Source organism: Macaca nemestrina, chromosome 20, assembly GCF_043159975.1.
Source record: "Macaca nemestrina isolate mMacNem1 chromosome 20, mMacNem.hap1, whole genome shotgun sequence".
Classification (NCBI taxonomy): domain Eukaryota; kingdom Metazoa; phylum Chordata; class Mammalia; order Primates; family Cercopithecidae; genus Macaca; species Macaca nemestrina.
This window is the reverse complement of record NC_092144.1, coordinates 60,640,992-60,663,589: the sequence shown is the minus strand read 5'-3', so window position 1 is coordinate 60,663,589 and position 22,598 is coordinate 60,640,992. Positions and strand designations below refer to the sequence as shown.

General features: G+C 52.8%; 1 protein-coding gene across 3 annotated transcripts in view; it reads left to right on the top strand.

The window, feature by feature from the left end:
* The window catches only part of LOC105497152 (leucine rich repeat containing 4B), a 55,362-nt gene that overhangs the window by 19,877 nt on the left and 12,887 nt on the right, over positions 1-22,598 (top strand). For all 3 annotated transcript variants that reach the window (XM_011767967.3, XM_011767966.3, XM_011767970.3), the window contains one exon: positions 84-415. In XM_011767967.3, the coding sequence (XP_011766269.1) occupies positions 119-415 (297 nt within the window). In that variant the 5' untranslated portion in view covers positions 84-118. The remainder of the gene's footprint in view (positions 1-83; positions 416-22,598) is intronic.

The window sequence follows — 22,598 nt, the reverse complement described above, 5'->3', positions numbered from 1 at the left end:
TGCCTGGGTGTTGGCAAGTACCCGGGCCACGTGGGCTCCTGTCCCTCACTGAGCCTCTCCCCTCTCTCTTCCCCCACCCACAGCCCCCCAGCGTCCACGCGGAGCATGAACATTGAGGATGGCGCGTGCCCGCGGCTCCCCGTGCCCCCCGCTGCCGCCTGGTAGGATGTCCTGGCCCCACGGGGCATTGCTGTTCCTCTGGCTCTTCTCCCCACCCCTGGGGGCCGGTGGAGGTGGAGTGGCCGTGACGTCTGCCGCCGGAGGGGGCTCCCCACCGGCCACCTCCTGCCCTGCGGCCTGCTCCTGCAGCAACCAGGCCAGCCGGGTGATCTGCACACGGAGAGACCTGGCCGAGGTCCCAGCCAGCATCCCGGTCAACACACGGTACCTGAACCTGCAGGAGAACGGCATCCAGGTATGCGGGGCCAACAGGTGGAGGGGGACCAGGGAGGGGGGTACTGGGGAGACGTGTAGATGTAGTCCATCCCTTCTGGGCCTCCCCACACCGGCTCTTCCCTGTCTCCAGCACCCGTGGACTTGCGGGTCTGCATCTGATCGCCTGGAGCTGGGCTCCCGAGGTGGAGTGGGGGCTCTCTGGGCTTTGGGACCACAGTGCTCCCTGTCTCTGAGCCACTGTGTTGGGGTCCAAGTGCAGGCCGCCTGCCCGGCCCCCAGCACGGGACAGGCGGGTCGACCTAGGCCGAGCCCTGGAGTCACTGGGGTGTGGAGAGCAACCCTTCCGTGGGGACCTCTGTGGCATCTGCACCACCACACTCCCTCGTGGCCTTGGGAAGGTGGCGGCATGATTCTGAGCCTCAGTTTCTTCATCTGAAAAACGGGGACGATGCGAGCCCCTGTGTTGAGGCGTTGCTGTGAGGGCTGAGGGCTGTGGGTCTCGTACTTGGGGCTTTAGCCTGTGTGCTGGCACCTGGCGAGTGGTCAGAGGATGGGAGGCGTTGCCATGGTCATTTGCCGGGCAGTGCAGGGTTTGTGTCCCCATTTCCTGGAGCTGGTGTGAGAATTGGAGAGCAGAGAGGCTGAGATCGCTCTGGTGCCTGGCGCCGTGGTGGCCTGTGGCTGCTGCTCAGGATGGAGCAGCTGCCACTCGATTAATGATGACTGTGATTAGGATAGGCCGTAAGCGAGGGCTTGGGGGGACAGAGCTGTGCTATTAGAAAGCAGGGCTTCTCAGCCTCTGCCCTATTGACATTTGGGGCCAGATCATCCTTTGGCGGGCAGGGTGGGGGGCTCTGTCCTGTGTGCTGTAGGATGTTTAGCAGCATTTCCGGCCACTAGATGCCAGTAGCACCCCACCCCCAGTTCCAAAAATGTCTCCAGGCATTGCTAGTGATTCCCGGGGGATCATTACCCCAGGTTGATTTGGTCCAACTCCTGCCTCCAAGCAAGCCCGTAAAGCTGGGAGAGAAGAGGGCGCCCGTGCCAGAGGTCCCAGCTCCCCCAGATCTAACCTTCCAAATAGAAGTGCAGCTGCTCTTCTGACTGGTCCCTGGGAAGGGGGGGAGGACTTGGCCGCTCCCATCTGACTATCCTGAGAGCCAGATTCAGGGAAAAAAGGGGACCTCTCGGGGAGCAGTCTCTTCCTGGTGGCTGTGGGGCAAGGGCCAGCGAAGGGGTCCAGAAACATCAGGGGCCTCGTCACCACCCCCTGCTCTTGCAAGGCCTTGTCCCTCTGTCCACACCCACCCCCCACAGGCTCCCATGTCTGCCAGTTTGCTTTGAGTCTGCCCTGCATCTCCCTAGCTGCAGTCTCCACCAATCCGTCCATGTCTCCCTTGAGCAGGTGACATTCCGCACAGTGCGGTCCCCATGCACCTGCCGCCGGCTTCCCTGCACTCTATCCTTCCCCTACTTATACACGTGACATTCAACAGACACCAGCAGCACCGGCTCTGCGCCAAGCCCCGTCCTGGGTGGTGACCGAGCAAGGCAAAGCCCAGCCCTAGCCCCGGCAGCTCACCTTCTAGTGGGGAAGAAACGAGGAGGAAAAGGAGCCAATGGATGGAACGGCACGCCAGGGAAAGCGTGGGACGGGGAGGCACCCACACCACTCACCAGCAGCCCCAGGCCGTGGCAACAGCCCCGTCGTAAAACCTGGACCCGTATCTCTTTTGTGGGGGGAGCTCAGTGAACAATTCAGTCCCACAAACATGTGCTGAGCGCCACCAGCAGACGTATGTGCGTTTATGATTTATGATAAGTGACGCACAGGCCCGCTCCCTCCATATATCACACACCTGGTAAAGCACACACCGAGGTGGACGTTGTCAGAGAGTGAAAAGCATCGGTAGGAGTCCAGACACCTCCATTTCTCATTTCCCCCTCCACCACCAGGGGTTCTTGCACCACCTCTAGAGACGGGGATGGAGGGTGTGTTCATCTAATTCATGAGAGTGGATGCTTGTGAGTGTTTGTCAGTGGGCTTGACCTCCCTCAGTGGACACATCCCAGACAGCAAGAGGCATGGACCACGTCGAGGGTAATCAGAGGCTCTTTATTTATTTATTTATTTATTTACTTTTTTTGAGACAGAGTCTCACTCAGTCTCCCAGGCTGGAGTGCAGTGGCGGAATGTTGACCCATTGCAACCTCCACCTCCTGAGTTCAAGCGATTCTCCCGCCTCAGTCTCTTGAGTAGCTGGGATTACAGGCACCTGCTGCCACGCTCAGCTAATTTCTATATTTTTAGTAGAGACGGGATTTCACCACGTTGGCCAGGCTGGTCTCGAACTCTTGACCTTAGGTGATCCACCCGCCTCGGCCTCCCAAAGTGCTGGGATTATAGGCGTGAGCCACCGCGCCCGGCCCAGAGGCTTCTTAAAACTTAATAATTTTTAGCCTGGCGCGGTGACTCATGCCTGTAATCCCAGCACTTTGGGAGACTGAGGCAGGTGGATTGCTTGAGCCCAGGAATTTGAGACTAGCCTGAGCCACACGGCGAATCCCCATCTTCACTAAAAAACCAAAAATTAGTCAGGTATGGTGGCACGCGCCTGTGGTCCCAGCTACTCAGGAGGCTGAGGTGGGAGGATTGCTTGAGCCTAGGAGGCAGAGGTTGCAGCGAGCTGAGATTTCACCACTGCACTCCATCCCGGGCAACAGAGACCCTGTCTCAAAAAAAAAAGTAATAACTTTTTAGTTATCCAAATAAAAAAGTGAAAAAATCACCCTAGTTCCATCACCAGATATAAATAACTACTGTTTATATTTTATTTTAATACCTTCCTGGCTCTTTCTTGTGTCTATGTAAATGGTTTCATTTTTAGAGACAGGGTCTCACTCTGTCACTCAGCCTGGAGGGCAGTGGGGCTATCACGGCTCCCTGCAGCCTCAACTTCCCTAGCTCAAGTGATCCTCCTGCCTCAGCCTCCAGAGTAGCTGGGACTACCTTTTTTTTTTTTTTTTGAGACGGAGTTTCACTCTTGTTACCCAGGCTGGAGTGCAATGGCGCCATCTTGGCTCACTGCAACCTCCGCCTCCGGGGTTCAAGCGATTTTTCTGCCTCAGCCTTCTTGAGTAGCTGGGATTACAGGCATGCGCCACCACGCCCGGCTAATTTTGTATTTTTAGTAGAGACAGGGTTTCTCCATGTTGGTCAGGCTGGTCTTGAACTCCCGACCTCAGATGATCCACCTGCCTCAGACCCCCAACGTGCTGCCACTGCGCCTGACCTTCCCCCCCCCTCCCTTTTTTATGAAGACAGGGTCTCTCTATGTTTCCCAGGCTGGTCTTGAAGTCCTGGGCCCAAGCAATTCCCCCACCTTGGCCTTCCAAAGTGCTGGGATTACAGGTATAAACCACCTAACCCAGCCAGAAGTATATTTTTAATTACTTATTACAGAATAAATACAAATTAATTGAGGAAAACTAGAAAATATACCTAAGTAAAAACAGGAGGACAGAAGCCAACCACAAATCCACAGCCACGGGTAGCTCTCCTTCGCTTTGGTGCCTTTGGATTCGGACACCCTCCCAACCCATGCGCAGTGCGTTGCACAATTGCTGCTGATTTGTAAATGGAGTTTTTGCTTTTTTCTTTTTTTTGAGATGGAGTCTCTATTGCCCAAGCTGGAGTGCAATGGCACGATCTCAGCTCACTGCAACCTCCGCCTCCCAGGTTCAAGCAATTCTACCACCTCCGCCTTCCGAGTAGCTGGGATTACAGGCGCACACCACCACGCCTGGCTAATTTTTTGTATTTTTAGTAGAAACGGGGTTTCACCATGTTGGGCAGGCTGGTCTCGAACTCCTGACCTCAGGTGATCTGCCCGCCTTGGCCTCCCAAAGTTCTGGGATTACAGGCGTGAGCCACCGCAACCCAGCCAGCATCCCGTTATTAACCAGGCCCTTCTTTTTTTTGAGATGGAGTCTGTTGCCCAGGCTGGAGTGCAGTGGTACGATCTTGGCTCACTGCAACCTCCACCTCCTGGGTTCAAGTGATTCTCCTGCCTTAACCTCCCAAGTAGCTGAGACTACAGGTGCCCACCACGATGCCCGGCTAATTTTTATACTTTCTAGTAGAGACGGGGTTTCACCATATTGACCCAGCTGGTCTCGAACTCCTGGCCTCAAGGGATCCACCCACTTCACCCTCCCAAAGTGCTGAGATTACAGCCATGAGCCACCCTGCCCGGCCTCCTTATTTACAGTTTCTGGGTTGATATGAACAACACCGGGGGACATCCATTGGCTCATTCTTCCTAGCGTTCTGGACTCTGCCCTTGGGATAAATTCCTAGAAGCGAAGTTTCTGGGTCTGAGGGATGATGACAGAAGCACCACCCTGTGAGTTCTATGTGGCTTCCTCATTTGAGTGTACTCCTCCCTTACACACACACACACACGCACACGCACACGCACACACACACACACACCCTAGGGCCTGACACTGAAGCATTGGTAGCGACAGGCTGAATTCTGGGGATTCGAGAGCCTCCCGTGTGGCCTGCCGCCTTGGTTGTCATCTGTCCCCTGCTGTGCCGCCACCTGCATGAAGGCAGGGACTTTGCACTGTTCCCTGCCGGATCCCCAGCACCTAGGGCTGAGCCTAGCATGCAGTAGGTGCCCAGCAGCTGTTTGCCTGTAAATGGGAGGCCAGCTCCCAAGCTCCTGCCCAGATCCTTGGCAGCGGCCCTGCAGCCATCTGTCGGTGGGAGCCAACGCGAATCCCTGCAACGCCTTCCCGTGAGCTTGGCTAGGAGACTCCTGTCACCTGTTCTCGCCTGGCCCTGGCCTGGGCGCAGTGCGGGCAGCAAGAACCTCGTGGGGACTTTGAGGGACTCTTAAGTCCTCAGGGTGACGGTGCTGGCCTGTCTCTGGGAGGCTAGAACATTGCCGTTCATCTTTGGTGAGAGGGTTAAAATGTTCTTCTGCCACATGACAGGGACAGTAGGTAGTCCCCATAGTAAGACAGAGGATGTGTTTTTTAAAAGATCATGGCCAGGAAGGGTGGCGGCTATGCCTGTAATCCCAGTACTTTGGGAGGCTGAGGCAGGCAGATCACCTGAGGTTAGGAGTTCGAGACCAGCCTGGCCAACATGGTGAAACCCCATCTCTACTAAAAATACCAAAATTAGCCAGGCATAGTGGTGCGTGCCTGTAGTCCCAGATACTTGGGAGGCTGAGGAAGGAGAATGGCTTGAACCCGGGAGGTGGAGTCTGCAGTGAGCCGAGATCGTGCCAATGCACTCCAGCCTGAGTGACAGAGCAAGACTCCGTCTCAAAAAAAAAAAAAAAAAAAAAAAAAAATCAGCAATCTTCTGAGGCCCTCCCCCGACCCCATCACTGTTTTTTGAGATTGGTAGGGCCTGCAAGCCTGGAGTCTCCAGAAATGCCTTTTAAGGCAGAGGCCTGGAGACTGCCTTCCCCCAGCTCACATGCCCTGGACCCCTGGGAGAAGACCGGGTGCAGATGTGCTCCTCCATCTCCTCGGGGCCTGGGGAGCGGCTGCGCCACCTCGGCTGGGCCCAGCCTGTCCACTCCTTGCTCCTCAGTCAGGCACGTGGTCCTCACCGGACCGGCTCCTTCCTCCTTCCCTCCCTTTTATCCTCGTATCCCCGCCTTCCCCTCTCCTCACAGAAAGTCCTCCTCATGTGTTTACTGTGGATTTTTTGCTTGCGTGTGTTCTTGCAAAATGGATATTGTTGTTTCGTGTGCATGTATTCTTAATTTATGCAGAGGAAGCTGCGTTAAGATCGCTGTCTTTGTCTCACTGTGTTCACTCGGCCTGTGTTTCTGAGAGTGGTTCACGTTGCTGCGTGTGTCCACTCTGCTGCTGTCGCTGCTGCAGAATTGATGGGCACCCACCCCCGTCCACCTGCCAAGTCCCCCACTGCTTCCTGATGAGACTGGACGTCCCGGAGGCTTCTAGCTACCCCACCGCAAATCCTCCCTCAGGACCCCTCTGGGAGCCGCGTGATCATTTCTGTGGAATATATACCCAGAGGGAATTGCCGGGCCATAGGATATTCATGTACTTAATTTAACAAAGTACCGCTGAATCCACCCAGGGCTTTTAGCGGGCGGCCCTGGGGCCCTCCTGGGGCCCACTAGGAGGTTGTATGGCAAGTAAGTGTGGTTCCAGCTTAAGGAGCAAACCAATCCATCCTATGGAAATTATTAGAGGGGCTTCAAAGAGTTGTGTTTAAGGATGGCCCGACTCCAACATTTAGAAGTAGCCTCAACTCGTGCTGACAAGGGACTGGTTACATCAGTGCTCCCCAGCTTTTTTGGCACCAGGGACTGGTTTCATGGAAGATAATTTTTCCATGGACTGGGGTGCCGAGGAGATGGTTTTGGCATTACATTTATGGTGGATTTCTTTTTCTTTTTCTTTCTTTTTTTTTTTTTTTGAGACAGAGTCTTGCTTCGCTCTGTCACCAGGCTGGAGTGCAGTGGTACAATCTTGGCTCACTGCAACCTCCGCCTCCCAGGTTCGAGCGATTCTCCTGCCTCAGCCTCCCGAGTAGCTGGGATTACAGGCACACACCACCATGCCTAGCTAATTTTTTTTTTAGTTTTATTTTTTGAGATGGAGCCTCGCATTTTCACCCAGGCTGGAGTGCAGTGGCGCGATCTCGGCTCACTGCAAGCTCTGCCTCTCAGGTTCACGCCATTCTCCTGCCGCAGCCACCCAAGTAGCTGGGACTACAGGCGCCCACCAGCATGCCCGGCTAATTGTTTTGTATTTTTAGTAGAAACGAGGTTTCACCGTGTTAGCCAGGATGGTCTTGATCTCCTGACTTCATGATCCGCCTACCTCGGCCTCCCAAAGTGCTGGGATTACAGGCATCAGCCACCGTGCCCGGCCTATGCCCAGCTAATTTTTGTATTTTTAGTAGAGACGGGGTTTCACCATGTTGGCCAGGATGGTCTCGATCTCCTGACCTCATGATCTGCCCACCTCAGCCTCCCAACGTGCTGGGATTACAGGCATGAGCCACCGTGCCTGGCCGGTGCACTTTATTTCTATTATTATTATTACATCATAATATATAATAAAATAATTATACTACTCACTATAACTTAGAATCAGTGGGACCCTGAGCTTGTTTTCCTGCAGCTAGATGGTCCCATCTGGGGGTGATGGGAGACAGTGATGGATCATCAGGCATTAGATTCTCATAAGGAACAAGCAACCTAAATCCCTCACCTGCACAGTTCACAATAGGGTTCACGCTCCTATGAGAATCTTTTTTTTTTTTTTTTTTTTTTTTTGAGACGGAGTCTTGCTCTGTCCCCCAGGCTGGAGTGCAGTGGCCGGATCTCAGCTCACTGCAAGCTCCTTCTCTCGGGTTCACGCCATTCTCCTGCCTCAGCCTCCCGAGTAGCTGGGACTATAGGCACCCGCCACTTCGCCCGGCTAGTTTTTTGTATTTTTTAGTAGAGACGGGGTTTCACCGTGTTAGCCAGGATGGTCTCGATCTCCTGACCTCATGATCCGCCCGTCTCGGCCTCCCAAAGTGCTGGGATTACAGGCTTGAGCCACCGCGCCCGGCCGCTCCTATGAGAATCTAATGCTGGCCGAGTGTGGTGCCTCACGCCTGTAATCCCAGCACTTTGGGAGGCTGAGGTGGGTGGATCACCTGAGGTCAGGAGTTTGAGACCAGCCTGGCCAACATGGCAAAACCCGTGTCTACTAAAAATACAAAAATTAGCCTGGCGTCGTGGCAGGTGTCTGTAATTCCAGATACTCGGGAGGCTGAGGCAGGAGAATCAGTTGAACCTGGGAGGCAGAGGCTGCAGTGTGCTGAGATCATGCCACTGCACTCCAGCCTAGGCAACAGAACAAGACTCTCAAAAATAAATTTTTTTTGTAATTTAAAGAAAAGAGAATCTGATGCCGCCAGTGATCTGATAGGAGGCAGAGCTCAGACTGTAATGCTCGCTTGCCTGCTGCTCGCCTCCTTCTGTGCAGCCTGTTTCCTAGCAGGCCACCCACCAGTACCGGTCTGTGGCCTAGGGGTTGGGGACCCCTGGGTTCAATCAATCACTGTGCCGCTTACAATGGAATATTATGCAGCTATCTAAAACAGAGTTTCAAATAATAGTGGACAACATGGGGAAATGCTCAAAACGTAATACTGGGCTTTCAAAGAATGTGAATAGGATCTCCAATTCACTTTTAAAACTTAAGTAGTTTTTTTTTTTTTTTTTTTTGAGACGGAGTCTCGCTCTGTCGCCCAGGCTGGAGTGCAGTGGCCGGATCTCAGCTCACTGCAAGCTCCGCCTCTCGGGTTCACCCCATTCTCCTGCCTCAGCCTCCCGAGTAGCTGGGACTACAGGCGCCCGCCACCGCGCCCGGCTAGTTTTTTGTACTTTTTAGTAGAGATGGGGTTTCACCGTGTTAGCCAGGATGGTCTCGATCTCCTGACCTCGTGATCCGCCCGTCTCGGCCTCCCAAAGTGCTGGGATTACAGACGTGAGCCACCGCGCCCGGCCTTAAGTAGTATATTTTAAAAGACTGAGAAACACCCAGGAAGGTCAACAGGGTCTTTTCTCTTTGCATTAGTATTACGGGGATATTTAATTTCTCCTTCATGTTTTCTTTATTCTCTAGATTTTCTTCAGTGAGAGCATTTAATAACTTTTTTTTTTTTTTTTTTTTTTTGAGACGGAGTCTGGCTCTTGTCACCCAGGCTGGAGTGCAGTGGCGCGATCTCGGCTCACTGCAAGCTCCGCCTCCCGGGTTTACGCCATTCTCCTGCCTCAGCCTCCCGAGTAGCTGGGACTACAGGCGCCCGCCACCTCGCCCGGCTAGTTTTTTGTATTTTTTAGTAGAGACGGGGTTTCACCGTGTTAGCCAGGATGGTCTCGATCTCCTGACCTCGTGATCCGCCCGTCTCGGCCTCCCAAAGTGCTGGGATTACAGGCTTGAGCCACCGCGCCCGGCCGACTTTTTTTTTTTTTTTTTTTTTGAGATGGAGTCTCACACTGTCACCCAGGCTGGAGTGCAGTGGCACGATCTCGGTTCACTGCAACCTCCACCTCTCTGGTTCAAATGATTCTCCTGCCTCAGCCTCCCGAGTAGCTGGGACTACAGGCACCCGCCACCACGCCTGGCTAATTTTTGTATTTTTAGTAGGGATGGGGTTTCACCGTGTTGGCCAGTCTGGTCTCGAACTCCTGACCTTTTGATCCGCCCACCTTGGCCTCCCAAAGTGCTGGGATTACAGGCGTGAGCCACTGTACCCAGCCAATAACTTTTATAATCAGAACAAATTAAACTTTTAAAATACTAAGTATAGGCTGGGCGCGGTGGCTCAAGCCTGTAATCCCAGCACTTTGGGAGGCCGAGACGGGCGGATCACGAGGTCAGGAGATCGAGACCATCCTGGCTAATACGGTGAAACCCTGTCTCTACTAAAAATACAAAAAACTAGCCGGGCGAGGCAGCGGGCGCCTGTGGTCCCAGCTACTCGGGAGGCTGAGGCAGGAGAATGGCGTAAACCCGGGAGGCGGAGCTTGCAGTGAGCTGAGGTCCGGCCACTGCACTCCAGCCCGGGCAACAGAGCGAGACTCCGTCTCAAAAAAAAAAAAAAAAAAAAAAAAAAAAAAAATCCTATGCAAGCTGGAAAGAAAAAAATCTATACTGGAATTTGCTCACCTTTTCCTGAGGAAAAAGAAATTTCAAAGCATTTACCTGGAGCAGGGGGGCAGGGAGTGCTCATCCAACCCCATTTATTCCTGTGAGGGCAGGATGACTGCTCCTGTCTTATGGATTGGAAAATGGAGGCACAGGCTCTGAGTGATGTATCCAAGGTCGCCCAGCAAGCTGTAGCCCCCATGGGCTCGCCCTGTGCCTCAGAAGGTATATATGTCTGTCCCACCCTGAGAGTCATCGTGGAGAAGCTAGGTCCAGACAGCCAAAGTGGGGCAGCTACAGGATGGTAATTCCGTTGCAAAAGCAAAAAACAAAACCCGGCTGGGCGCGGTGGCTCACGCCTGTAATCCCAGCACTTTGGGAGGCCAAGGCAGGTGGATCACAAGGTCAGGAGTTTGAGACCAGCCTGGCCAACATGGTGAAACCCCGTCTCTACTAAAAATACAAAAATTAGCTGGGCATGGTGGTGGGCACCTGTAATTCCAGCTACTTGGGAGGCTGAGGCAGGAGAATAGCTTGAACCTGGGAGGCAGAGGCTGCAGTGAGCCGTGATTGTGCCACTGCACTCCAGCCTAGGTGGCACAGCAAGACACTATCTAAAAAAAACCCTGGCCGGGCGCGGTGGCTCAAGTCTGTAATCCCAGCACTTTGGGAGGCCGAGGCAGGCGGATCACGAGGTCAGGAGATCGAGACCATCCTGGCTAACACCGTGAAACCCCGTCTCTACTAAAAATACAAAAAACTAGCCGGGCGAGGTGGCGGGCGCCTGTAGTCCCAGCTACTCGGGAGGCTGAGGCAGGAGAATGGCCTAAACCCGGGAGGCGGAGCTTGCAGTGAGCTGAGATCCGGCCACTGCACTCCAGCCCGGGCTACAGAGCAAGACTCTGTCTCAAAAAAAAAAAAAAAACCCTAACCAACCAAACAAAACCCTGGCCATAGTGCATTACCAAGGCAAATACCAAGAATGGCTTTTAAATTACCCACTAGTTTGCATTTTCCAGGTGGCTGATCCCTCCGGGGGCATGAAACATACAGCTTTTGATTGGACAGACTTTTCCCAGTTAGAGCCCTCTAAGGAAGAAAATGGTGGGAGAGCCGGGCGCGGTGGCTCAGGCCTGTAATCCCACCACTTTGGGAGGCCGAGGCAGTTGGATCACCTGAAGTCAGGAGTTCAAGACCAGGCTGGCCAACATGGCGAAACCCCCACCTCAACCAAAAATACCAAAGTTAGCTGAGAGTGGTAGTGCATGCCTGTAGTACCAGCTACTCAGGAGGCTGAGGCAGGAGAATCACTTGAACCTGGGAGGCAGAGGCTGCAGTGAGCTGAGATTGTGCCACTGCACTCCAGCCTGGGCAACAGACAGAGAGTCCGTCTGAAAAAAAAAAAACAAAAATGGAAGGAAGGAAGGAAGGAAGGAAGGAGGGAGGGAGGGAGGGAGGGAGGGAGGGAAGGAAGGAAGGAAGGAAGGAAGGAAGGAAGGAAGGAAGGAAGGAAGGAAGGAAGGAAAGAAAGAAAGAAAGAAAATGGCGGAAGGAAGGATCTATGTGGGGGAATCTAGGAGCTGACCTCTCTTGAGGTCAAGTGGGACATTCCCCCGCCGCGGGCCTGGGACCAGCAGCCTCGAGGTCCTCTGGGTAGGAGGGAGCAGTGCGCCCTCTGCCGTCCGTTCCCAGGCTGCTGAGACTTCGTGTCTAACTGCGGCCTCTCTGGCTCTCATTCCAGCTGTGTTGTCCTCTTCATTCCCTCAGCAGCGCCATCTCGAGGCCCAGATAATCCTTGTCACCTCTCGGAGCCTCAGTTTCTACCCTTTTCAAATAGGACTTCCCATACTTTGCCAGTTTCTTCCTAACTTTTTCTCATGATGACGCACAGCACTCTCACAGAAAAGAACAGTCGGTCAGGCGCGGTGGCTCACACCTGTACTCCCAGCACTTTGGGAGGCCAGGGCAGGCGGATCACTGGAGGTCAGGGGTTCGAGACTAGCCTGGGCAACCTGGTGAAACCCCATCTCTACTAAAAATACAAAAAAAAATTAGCCGGGCACGGTGGCGTGCACCCGTAATCCTAGCTACTTGGGAGGCTGAGGCAGGAGAATCGCTTGAACCCAGGAGGCAGAGGTTGCACTGAGCCGAGATCGCGCCACTGCACTGCAGCCTGGGTGACAGAGCGAGACTCCATCTCAAAAAAAAAAAAAGAAAAGAAAAGAAAAAGAAAAGAAAAGAACACAATCTTTAAGAGTCCAGGGAAAAAGATCGTCACAGAGAGAAGAGCTGTGTAAATACCACCCGGGTCAGGAGATGGGAGCGAGGGAGCCCCCGCCACCTCAGTCCCCCACGCGCTTCCCACCACCATTGCTTCCCCCTTCTCCCGAAGGCACTCTCTCTGACTTCTGACTGCAAGGGGCAGTTTCGCGCTGGTGCAGACGCCGGCTCTTGTGTGGCTTCTTTCACTCTGCACTGTTGATGAGAGTCACATCCGTGCTCCTAGTAGCCTTGGCTCCTCCTCTCCTTTTCTGTCATTGCATAATATTCTGTGGGATGAAGATAGCAGTTTCTTTACCCTTTTCCTACCGATGGGCATTTGGATTCTTTGCAATTTGGGGCCCTTACCCTGCTTGATTTTAGATTTCAAATATTTTCGTGCGGAAGGAGATAGGCTGAATGTCTCCACTTACTCAGTGGATGAAAGCCCCGAGGTGGGAGAGGCGGAGTGGCTCTGAGCTGCCTGTGGTCTGAAGCTGGAGTTAGTGCCTGGTGTTGGCCTCAGACTCGGGTCTGACCACACACCTACACACCTGCTGCTCCTTTTTTTTTTTTTTTTTTTTTTTTGATTTGGCTCAAGAAGGAACAGAACCTCACACACCATGTATCAATGCCTGGAGCTCATCCTCTTCTTTTTTTTTATTTTTAATTTTTTAGAAGTGGGGCCTTGCCCAGGGCGGATGGATCGTGAGGGCAGGAGTTCGAGGCCAGTCTGGCCAACATAGTGAAACCCTGTCTCTACTAAAAATACAAAAAATTAGCCAGGTGTGGTGGTGTGCACCTATAATCCCAGCTACTCAGAAGGCTGAGGCAGGAGAATTGTGTGAACCCGGGAGGCAGAGGTTGCAGTGAGCTGCGATTGCGCCATTGCGCTCCAACCTGGGTGACAGTGCAAGACTCTGTCTCAAAAAAAAAAAAAAAAAAAAAGGGGTCTTGCTATGTTGTCCAGGCAGGGATGCAGTGGTGCAATCTTGGCTCACTGCAACTACAACCTTCCGGGCTCAAGCAGTTCTTCCTCCCTCAGCCTCCCGAGTAGCTGGGACTGCAGGCATGTGCCACCATACCCGGCTAATCTCTACATTTTTGGTAGAAACAGGGTCTTGCTATGTTACTCAGGCTGGTCTTGAACTAAGCTCAAGCAGTTCTCCCACCTCAGCCTCCCAAAGGGCTGGGATTACAAGCGCGAGCCTCTGCACCCAGCCTCGTCCTCCTCTTTCCACTTCATTCTCCTGGGTATCTTGTCCTTGTTGCTGCAACTGAGCCGAGATCCTCCAAGACGTGGTCTGCCCCCGTCTCCCACCGGGTGCCTCCCACTTCCTGCAACACACTGGCATCTCCTGTACTCTCCCTGCTCAGCACCCTCACACATGCTGTTCCTGCTCCCTGGAAGGCCGTTCCACTGTCCCGTTCACCTAGTTAGTGCCAGCGCCTGGGACTGTGGGAGGCAGTTGAGGTTTGATCGCAACCCGGCCACTTACCAGCCAAGGGGCTTCAGGTACGTTATTGAACTTGTCTGGGCCTCAGTTTTGTCGTCAGTGAAATGAGGATAGTGACAGTCCCTCTGTCATAGAGTTGCTGAGAAATCGGACGCGTCTCATTCTTCGCACAAGCACATACCGAGGGCTAACATGTGCCAGGCTCTTCCAGGCACTGGCGGGTGGGACGGCAGGTGCAGGACGATTCAGCAGAGGGCCTGGGATGGGGTCGACTGTGGGCAGTGCTGGCAGCTTTCATAGTGAGGCCATTATCACGGTTGTGTCGTCCTTCATGAGCTAGACAAACATCTCAACCTCAGGTGCCTTCTGTGTGCCCCGAATCTGGTCATACCCCACTGATCCCCGGTGCCTCTCCAATTTTTTGTTTTTGTTTTTTTGAGACAGAGTTTCGCTCTTGTCACCTAGGCTGGAGTGCAGTGGCACTATCTCGGCTCACTGCAACCTCCGCCTCCCGGGTTCAAGCAATTCTCCTGCCGCGGCCTCCTGAGTAGCTGGGATTACAGGTGCCCGCCACCACCCCTGGCTAATTTTTTGTATTTTTAGTAGAGACAGAGTTTCATCATGTTGGCCAGGCTGGTCTTGAACTCCTGACCTCAGGTGATCCACCCACCACAGCCTCCCAAAGTGCTGGGATTACAGGTGTGAGCCACCGTGCCAGCCCCCAATTTGTTGATGTCATTGTGTTTGTCCATCTCCATTTTTGCTGGCCCCAGCATACCACAAACTGTAGGTGCCCACAATGCAACTGTTAAAGTTAAATTGACAAATGCATAGAATTGCTTGGCGTCGGCCGGGCGCGGTGGCTCAAGCCTGCAATCCCAGCACTTTGGGAGGCCGAGACGGGCGGATCACGAGGTCAGGAGATCGAGACCATCCAGGCTAACATGGTGAAACCCCGTCTCAACTAAAAAATACAAAAAACTAGCCGGGCGAGGTGGCAGGCACCTGTAGTCCCAGCTACTCGGGAGGCTGAGGCAGGAGAATGGCGTGAACCCGGGAGGCGGAGCTTGCAGTGAGCTGAGATCCAGCCACTGCACTCCAGCCCGGGCGACAGAGCGAGACTCCGTCTCAAAAAAAAAAAAAAAAAAAAGAATTGCTTGGCGTCCTGCAAAGCCACATGGCCCCGAGCCTCGGGACAGGCCAGAGACGGGCTGGGTGGGAGTATCAGTCCCACATCTCTGTCGAGCAGCCTGAGAGGCCCTGAGAGGCACAAGACTCACGTTCTCCCCTCCATGAATGACGCTAAGGCCTTGAGTTACCTCTCTGAGCCTGTCTTCTCGTCTAGAAAATAGACCAATTATTTCTACAGCTCAGCAAGGGTGGGCGGGAGAATGTCAGCAGGGCCCCCAGCGCTGCTCCAAGCCCTTTACAAGGTCAGCGAATTTCAGCCTCATGACAGCCCCCTGAGTAGGTCCTATTCTTCTCATGTTACAAAGGGGGAAACTGAGGTGTAGGAGAGTAAGACACTTGCACACGGTCCTGGTCTCATGATTAGTAACGGAGCTGGGACTCAGCCCAGGCAGGCTGGCTGCAGAACTTGGTTTTTTCAATGCGATTCCTAACGCTTCCTAATTCGTAGCTATCCCTGGCATTGCGCCCTGGCGACTCAGTTTCAGAACTGCCACTGAGTCCCAGTCTGCATCCCCACAGCCCAGCCCGGCTCTGGCCTTGTCCTTGCTCATCCGGAAGCCCCAGCTTCTTCCTAGCCTCCCAGCCGTAGCCTGTACCTGCATACCTCCGCCAGCACACCCAGCCAGAGTCGCCACGCCATCTCCTCCTAGGGGACACTTTTCTGCGAGCCACCCTGTCCCCTTCTCAGATCAGGATGAGTATGCCTGGTGCTGCTGGAGCTACACCAAGCTCAGGGGCACCCTCTACTGGGCATCAAAAGCCAGCCCAGCCCCTTCCTTCCCACTCTTCCAGAAACTTACCCTGCCTTTAAATAGTCACAGACACAGATGTGCTTGCCTTGTTCCAGGCGCTCTTCCCCATGGCTTACAGATATCGAGACAGTTTAATCCTCACAAGGACACCATGGTCTCGTCACCACCCTGAGGTGAGCCCAGGAACTGAGCTGAGACCTATGCATCCTTCTCCCTGCTGGGCTGTTCCTCCTGTGTCTGAACAGCCCTGGCTAATCCATCTGCAGTATTCAGTGCAGCCCTGATTCATTTATTGAGCACCTAGTATGTGCCAGACACCACTCGAGGCCCAGAGAGCAGGACATACAGAGACCCCTGCCCTCTCGACACCGCGTGCAGAAAGAGGTGGTTCAGAAAGTGAGCAAGTCTCATCCGGGTGCCGGGGCTCACGCCTGTAATCCCAACACTTTGGGAGGCCGAGGGCACCGTGGCTCACGCCTGTAATCCCAGCACTTTGGGAGGCTGAGGGCACCGTGGCTCATGCCTGTAATCCCAGCACTTTGGGAGGCCGAGGTTGGCAGATCACCAGGTCAGGAGATTGAGACCAGCCTGACCAACGTAGTGAAACCCCATCTCTACTAAAAATACAAAAATTAGCCAGGCGTGGTGGCGTGTTACTGTAATCCCAGATACTTGGAAGGATGAGGCAGGAGAATCGCTTGAACCCGGGAGGCGGAGGTTGCAGTGAGCTGAGATTGTGCCACTGCACTCCAGCCTGGGCAACAAAGCAAGACTCCATCTCAAAAAAAAAAAAGGAAGGTGAACAAGTCCAGTAGCAGTGTGCACGAGCTGGCGGGGGGTTGCTGAGCTGAGCATAGGGCAGGAAAGGCCGGGAGTGAGGGGAGGCCAGGGAAGGCTGCCCAGGAAGCGGTGTAGGACCGTGGCCTGTGCCTCAGCTTAACCCCACTCTCCCACCCCGCCCGCAGGTGCCTTAGGCAAAGTCCTGCTGCCTTGCTTGGCTTTGCACATGCCTCTGATACAGATCTCATCCCCTTGTTGTTTACACCCAGGTTCAGATGCCTGTCTGGGCTCCTGGTGGTGGGGAGGGGTGGTGGAGGGGTAGCCATCCAGCCAGACTTTCCACCCAGGCCAGGGCCTGGTCCCAGAAAGGCTCAGGAGGCCGCTCCCAGGAGGATGAATGGGAGGAGGGAGACAGGGACGTCTAGGCCTGAGCTGGGTCAGTGTGAGAATCAGGGGCCCACAATGGCCCCTGCAGTGCTGCCAGTCATGGCAGTCAGGGAAGTCCCTGTTGGAGAGGAAGGCACAAGTCCCTTGTCTCAGGGACAAGGAAGAAATATGAGAAGTCATCATAAAGACAGTTGATGTGACAAATAACAGTTTTTAAAATCTGAATGTAAAAAAATTAACACACATACACACACAAACAACAGTAAACTTGCTAAACTTTTGTGATTGACTCATTATATTCAAAACATAAAAACAGGCCAGGTGCAGTGGCTCACATCTGTAATCTCAGCACTTTAGGAGGCAGAGGCAGGCAGATCACCTGAGGTCAGGAGTTGGAGACCAGCCTGGCCAACTTGGTGAAACCTAGTCTCTACTAAAATACAAAAATTAGCCTGGTGTGGTGGTTTGTACCTGTAATCCCAGCTACTCAGGGGGCTGAGGTGGGAGAATCACTCAAACCCAGGAGGCAGAGGCTGCAGTGAGCTGAGATCATGCCACTGCACTCTAGCCTGAGCAATAGAACAAGATCCTGTCTTAAAAATAAATAAATAAATAAATAAATAGGCCGGGCGTGGTGGGTCACACCTGTAATCCCAGCCCTTAGGGAGGCCGAGGCAGACAGTTCATGAGGTCAGGAGATTGAGACCATCCTGGCTAACACAGTGAAACCCCGTCTCTACTAAAAATACAAACAATCAGCCGGGCGTGGTGGCGGGCACCTGTAATCCCAGCTACTCGGGAGGCTGAGGCAGGAGAATCACTTGAACCCGGGAGGCGGAGGTCGCAGTGAGCTGAGATCGCTGCACTCCAGCCTGGTGACACAGCAAGACTCCATCTCAAATAAATAAATAAATAAATATAAATACATACAATTTATAATGTTAAGATGAACAGTTCACTTAATTGTTTTCTTACCACAGTTACATTTTTAATAAGGAATTTCTTGACAATTTATTTTCTTAAAAACCCCAACAGATCTCGGCGGGATTTTTGTCAGCTGTAGTAATATTTACCTACCACAACCAAAGTGGAAAGTCCCCTACGCAGGCCAAGTTGCAGGATAAAAGGAAAGTCTCCATCGGGGTTAGGACGCAGTCAGTGACGGGGGCCACGTCCCTTTGCTGGATTCACATCCGCGTTATTGAGATCTGGCCCAGAGCCCAGCGTAGGTGGAGGTGGGCTCACCAGATGGAGGCTGAAGAGCCAGAGAACTTGGAAGTGTGGGCAGCTACGTGGCTGTCAGAGGTGGCCCCAGGCCTGGGTCCTCTACTGTATGACAAAATGTCAACATTCTTTGTCAGGCCAAAGATATTAGGGTGAGGGGCAAGGGGATTTACTTGCTTCAAGAACCAATCCCCACCTGGCCCATCCTGCTCTGTGTCAGGGGCCATGAGGGGGATGACTCTCACAGCTTCAGAGGTGATCTGGTCTAGGGTGTTTTAAATCAGGCCTTGGAGGGGCCCCAGGCCTGCCTTCCCCGGCAACCAGGGCAGCCTCCGCTATCTGTGTACACCTTTGCTGGTTAAATGATTGTTTGCATAATTGTTTCGTTTAGTGTCTCTCTTCTTCTCTGAGGCCGGGATCTAGGAAGACAGGGCTTTGTCTGTCTTGTCCACAGCCGGATCCCCCAGAGCCCAGTATGACACTTGACACATAGCAGCTCTCAAAAAATACCTGTCCAATGAGCAAAACAATACATGGTAATGTAAGAATGAACGGGCCCCACAGCTCAAACAGCATTGTGAAGCCCACAGACAGCCCAGCTGTTTCAGTTTAGGGTGGGTAGGTGTGGTGCAGACTAAGGAGACGTTGAGTCTTGGTTCTGCAACTCTGGAGCCTGTGAGACTGGGGACAAGTGACTTCACTTCTCTGAGCCTTCATTTTCTCAGCTATGAACCATCAGATATGAAGGGAGCAGGAGTATGTGCTTGATAACCCCCATGTGACAGAATTTCCACAAAGATTGAATGAGATCATACCTCAGGGCATTTAGCACAGCTCTGGCAACAATCGGCACTTAACAGATTATGATTCCCCCCCACCCCCTGCTTTTACCTTACTGGGAAGCTGACCAGGATACCTCTTTGTTTTAGAGTCAGAGATGAGATCAGCTTTGTATTACTTGGGAGGAGAAGAGAAGAATTAACTAGTCTTTGGTCTTTGTATTACTTGGGAGGAGAAGAGAAGAATTAACTAGTCTTTGGTCTTTGTATTATTTGGGAGGAGAAGAGAAGAATTAACTAGTCTTTGGTCTTTGTATTACTTGGGAGGAGAAGAGAAGAATTAACTGGCTTTGGTCTTTAGGTATGCATGTTAAATTTTATGGGTAACCACTAAATAAAGAGAAAATATATAAATTCTAAAACAGTAGAGAGAAGAAATGGAATCAGAAGACGTTCAATCAATACAAAGAAGACAGGAAAGGGGAAAGAATAGGCTACAAAATTCAGGACAATTAAAAAGCCCAAAATAACGTCATAGGAAGAATTCCAAATATATTAGTAATTATAGTAAATGTAAATGAGCTAAACTTCCAGTTAAAAAACAGAGATTTCAAATTGACTTAAAATCGAAAGACACACCTAAAACATGAGGACAGAAATCATGAAAGTAAAAATGATGACAAACACAAGAAAGGTAATGTAGCTTTAATGATCTCAGACATGTGCACAGGAAGGTAAAAAGCAGCATAGGGGCCGGGCGCGGTGGTTCACGCCTGTAATCCCAGCACTTTGGGAGGCCGAGGCGGGCGGACCACAAGGTCAGGAGATTGAGACTATCCTGGCTAATGCAGTGAAACCCCGTCTCTACTAAAAATACAAAAAATTAGCCAGGCGTGGTGGCGGGCCCCTGTAGTCCCAGCTACTCGGGAGGCTGAGGCAGGAGAATGGCGGGAACCCGGGAGGCGGAGCTTGCAGTGAGCCGAGATTGCGCCACCGCACTCCAGCCTGGGCGACAGAGTGAGACTCTATCTCAAAAAAAAAAAAAAGAAAAGAAAAGAAAAGAAAAAAGGACCAAAAAAAAAACAAAACAAAAAAACAGAAATAGGTTGGAACTAGAACACCAATGCTTTTCAGTTCCCAAGTTCTGTCATATTGATGTCAACATGATTTTGACATGTCGGCATTATCACCCAGGCCAAAAAGCATGAGGGAAACAGGGACCAGCACAACCAGGGTGTTCCCCAGTAAAAGCCTTAGACACTCTAGTCTGTTTACTCAGCAGACCTTGGCCAAAGTCTGTCATGAACGTGGCCTTGCATAGCGTGCTGGGAATGCAGAAATCGTCCCAACACAGTCTCTGCTCATACCGACTCACAGCCTAGACAAGGAGACAGATGTGCGAAACCAAACTATAGTCACTGCAATAGGGATCGAATAAGAGTATGTGTGTGTGGGCCGGGCGCGGTGGCTCAAGCCTGTAATCCCAGCACTTTGGGAGGCCGAGGCGGGTGGATCATGAGGTCAGGAGATCGAGACTATCCTGGCTAACACGGTGAAACCCCGTCTCTACTAAAAATACAAAAAAATTAGCCGGGCGTGGTAGCGGGCGCCTGTAGTCCCAGCTACTTGGGAGGCTGAGTGGGGAGAATGGCGTGAACCCAGGGGGCGGAGCTTGCAGTGAGCCGAGATCGCGCCACTGCACTCCAGCCTGGGAGACACAGCGAGACTCCGTCTCAAAAAAAAAAAAAAAAAAAAAAAAAAAAGAGTATGTATGTGTGACTGATGAGGGACCAGGGGTCAAAAAGGGCTTTTCCAAGGAAGGCAATTAGAATTTTCCAGAGAACAAGGAGGAGGACAGTGTAGAAAAGAGGCAGAGCCTGTGCAAATGCAGACGCTGGACAGAGTGTGGCAAGCAGAGGGAACCCCATGCATCTCTCTCATTTCTCTTCTCCCTACTATGGCTAGAGTCAAGGAGAGGGCAGCAGGGCAGGTTCTGAAGGGCCTCTGACACTTTGCCGAGGGTGATAGCCGTGGGAGGGCTGGGAACAGGGATGTGGCAAGGTCTGGACTGTATTTCCGGTCATTCTGACAGCCAGTGTAGAGGAAAGATGCTGAGGGAGAAACCGGAAGCCCAGAGACAGGACCAGTGTTTTTTCTTTTTTTTTTTTTTTTTTAATTTTTGAGACAGAGTCTCACTCTATCACCCAGGGTGGAGTGCAGTGGTGCAATTTCAGCTCACTGCAACCTCCGCCTCCCGGGTTCAAGTGATTCTCCTGCCTCAACCTCCCCAGTAGCTGGGACTACAGGAGCGTGCCACCACGCCAGGGTAAATTTTGGTGGGTTTTGTTGTTGTTATTGTTGTTGTTGTTGTTGTTGTTTTAGTAGAGACGAGATTTCACCGTGTTGGCCAGGCTGGTCTCGAACTCCTAAGCTCAAGCAATCCTCCCGCCTTGGCCTCCCAAAGTACTGGGATTACAGGCATGAGCCACTGCGCCCGGCCAGGACCAGTGTTAATGATCATTATCAGCTGAATTAACAGTGAAAAAATATAGATTATTGCATGCTCGCCATGCCCCACACATTCACTGTCTCATCCCAAGCACTCACTGTCTTGCCCAAACATCACAATAACCCCATGGTACCTGTGAGAAAAGTGGGCTCAGAGAGGTTAGGACACTTACCTGAGGCCACACAGCTGGTCAGCAGCAAAGCCAGGATTCAAACCCAGCCTCGACCATCCCCCACGAGGCTGCTCAGCAGGCATTCTGCAGAGAAGAGGAGAGAGAATAGACTGGAATTCTGTTCAAAATAAAGAGACTCCTATTTAAAGCAGCCCTATGCCACATGTTTCAACAAAACCAGGCTTCCCTTTGCAGCAACACCCCCATCCCACTTAGTTCTCAACTGCATTACTAAAGTGATTGGCAGGGGGACCCCACCCCCTCCCTTTGGGAGTGTCCCTTCATCTCCCTTCACACCTCCTTCCCTCTGCAGCAGGGTCACCGCGTACTGAGCGCCGAGCAGCCTCAGGCTGTCTGCCTGTGGCCACGCTGTTGTCACGATCCTCTGTCCAGAGGCACCAAGGAGACTTGGAAAACACACGGTGGGCTGGAGCCCCAGGTGCACACTCCCCAGGGCCGGCAACCCTGCTGAGTCACTTGACTTCACCGAGCCTGGGTCTCCTGTCTCTGAAATGGCATGTGATGCTCACCTCCAGAGCTGCCAGGGGAGTCAGCAGGAGCCTGGGGTGCGGCAGAGGCTCCGGGAGCTGCAGGCAGGAGGCGGGCGTGGAGGGGGCTGAGGCTCAGGGCTCAAACCCTGGCTCTGCCACTTCCTGGTTGTGTGGCCTTGCTGAGCCATCTTCCTTCTCTGAAAATTGAGCCTAGGCTGGGCACGGTGGCTCACGCCTGTAATCCCAGCACTTTGAGAGGCCAAGGCGGGCGGATCACCTGAGGTCGGGAGTTCGAGACCAGCCTGACCAACATAGAGAGACCCCACCCCCGTCTCTACTAAAAATACAAAAAAGTAGCCATGCGTGGTGGCACATGCCTGTAATCCCAGCTACTGGGGAGGCTGAGGCAGGAGAATCGCTTGAACCCAGGAGGCGGAGGTTGCAGTGAGCCAAGATGGGGCCACTGCACTCCAGCCTGGGTGACAAGAGCGAAACT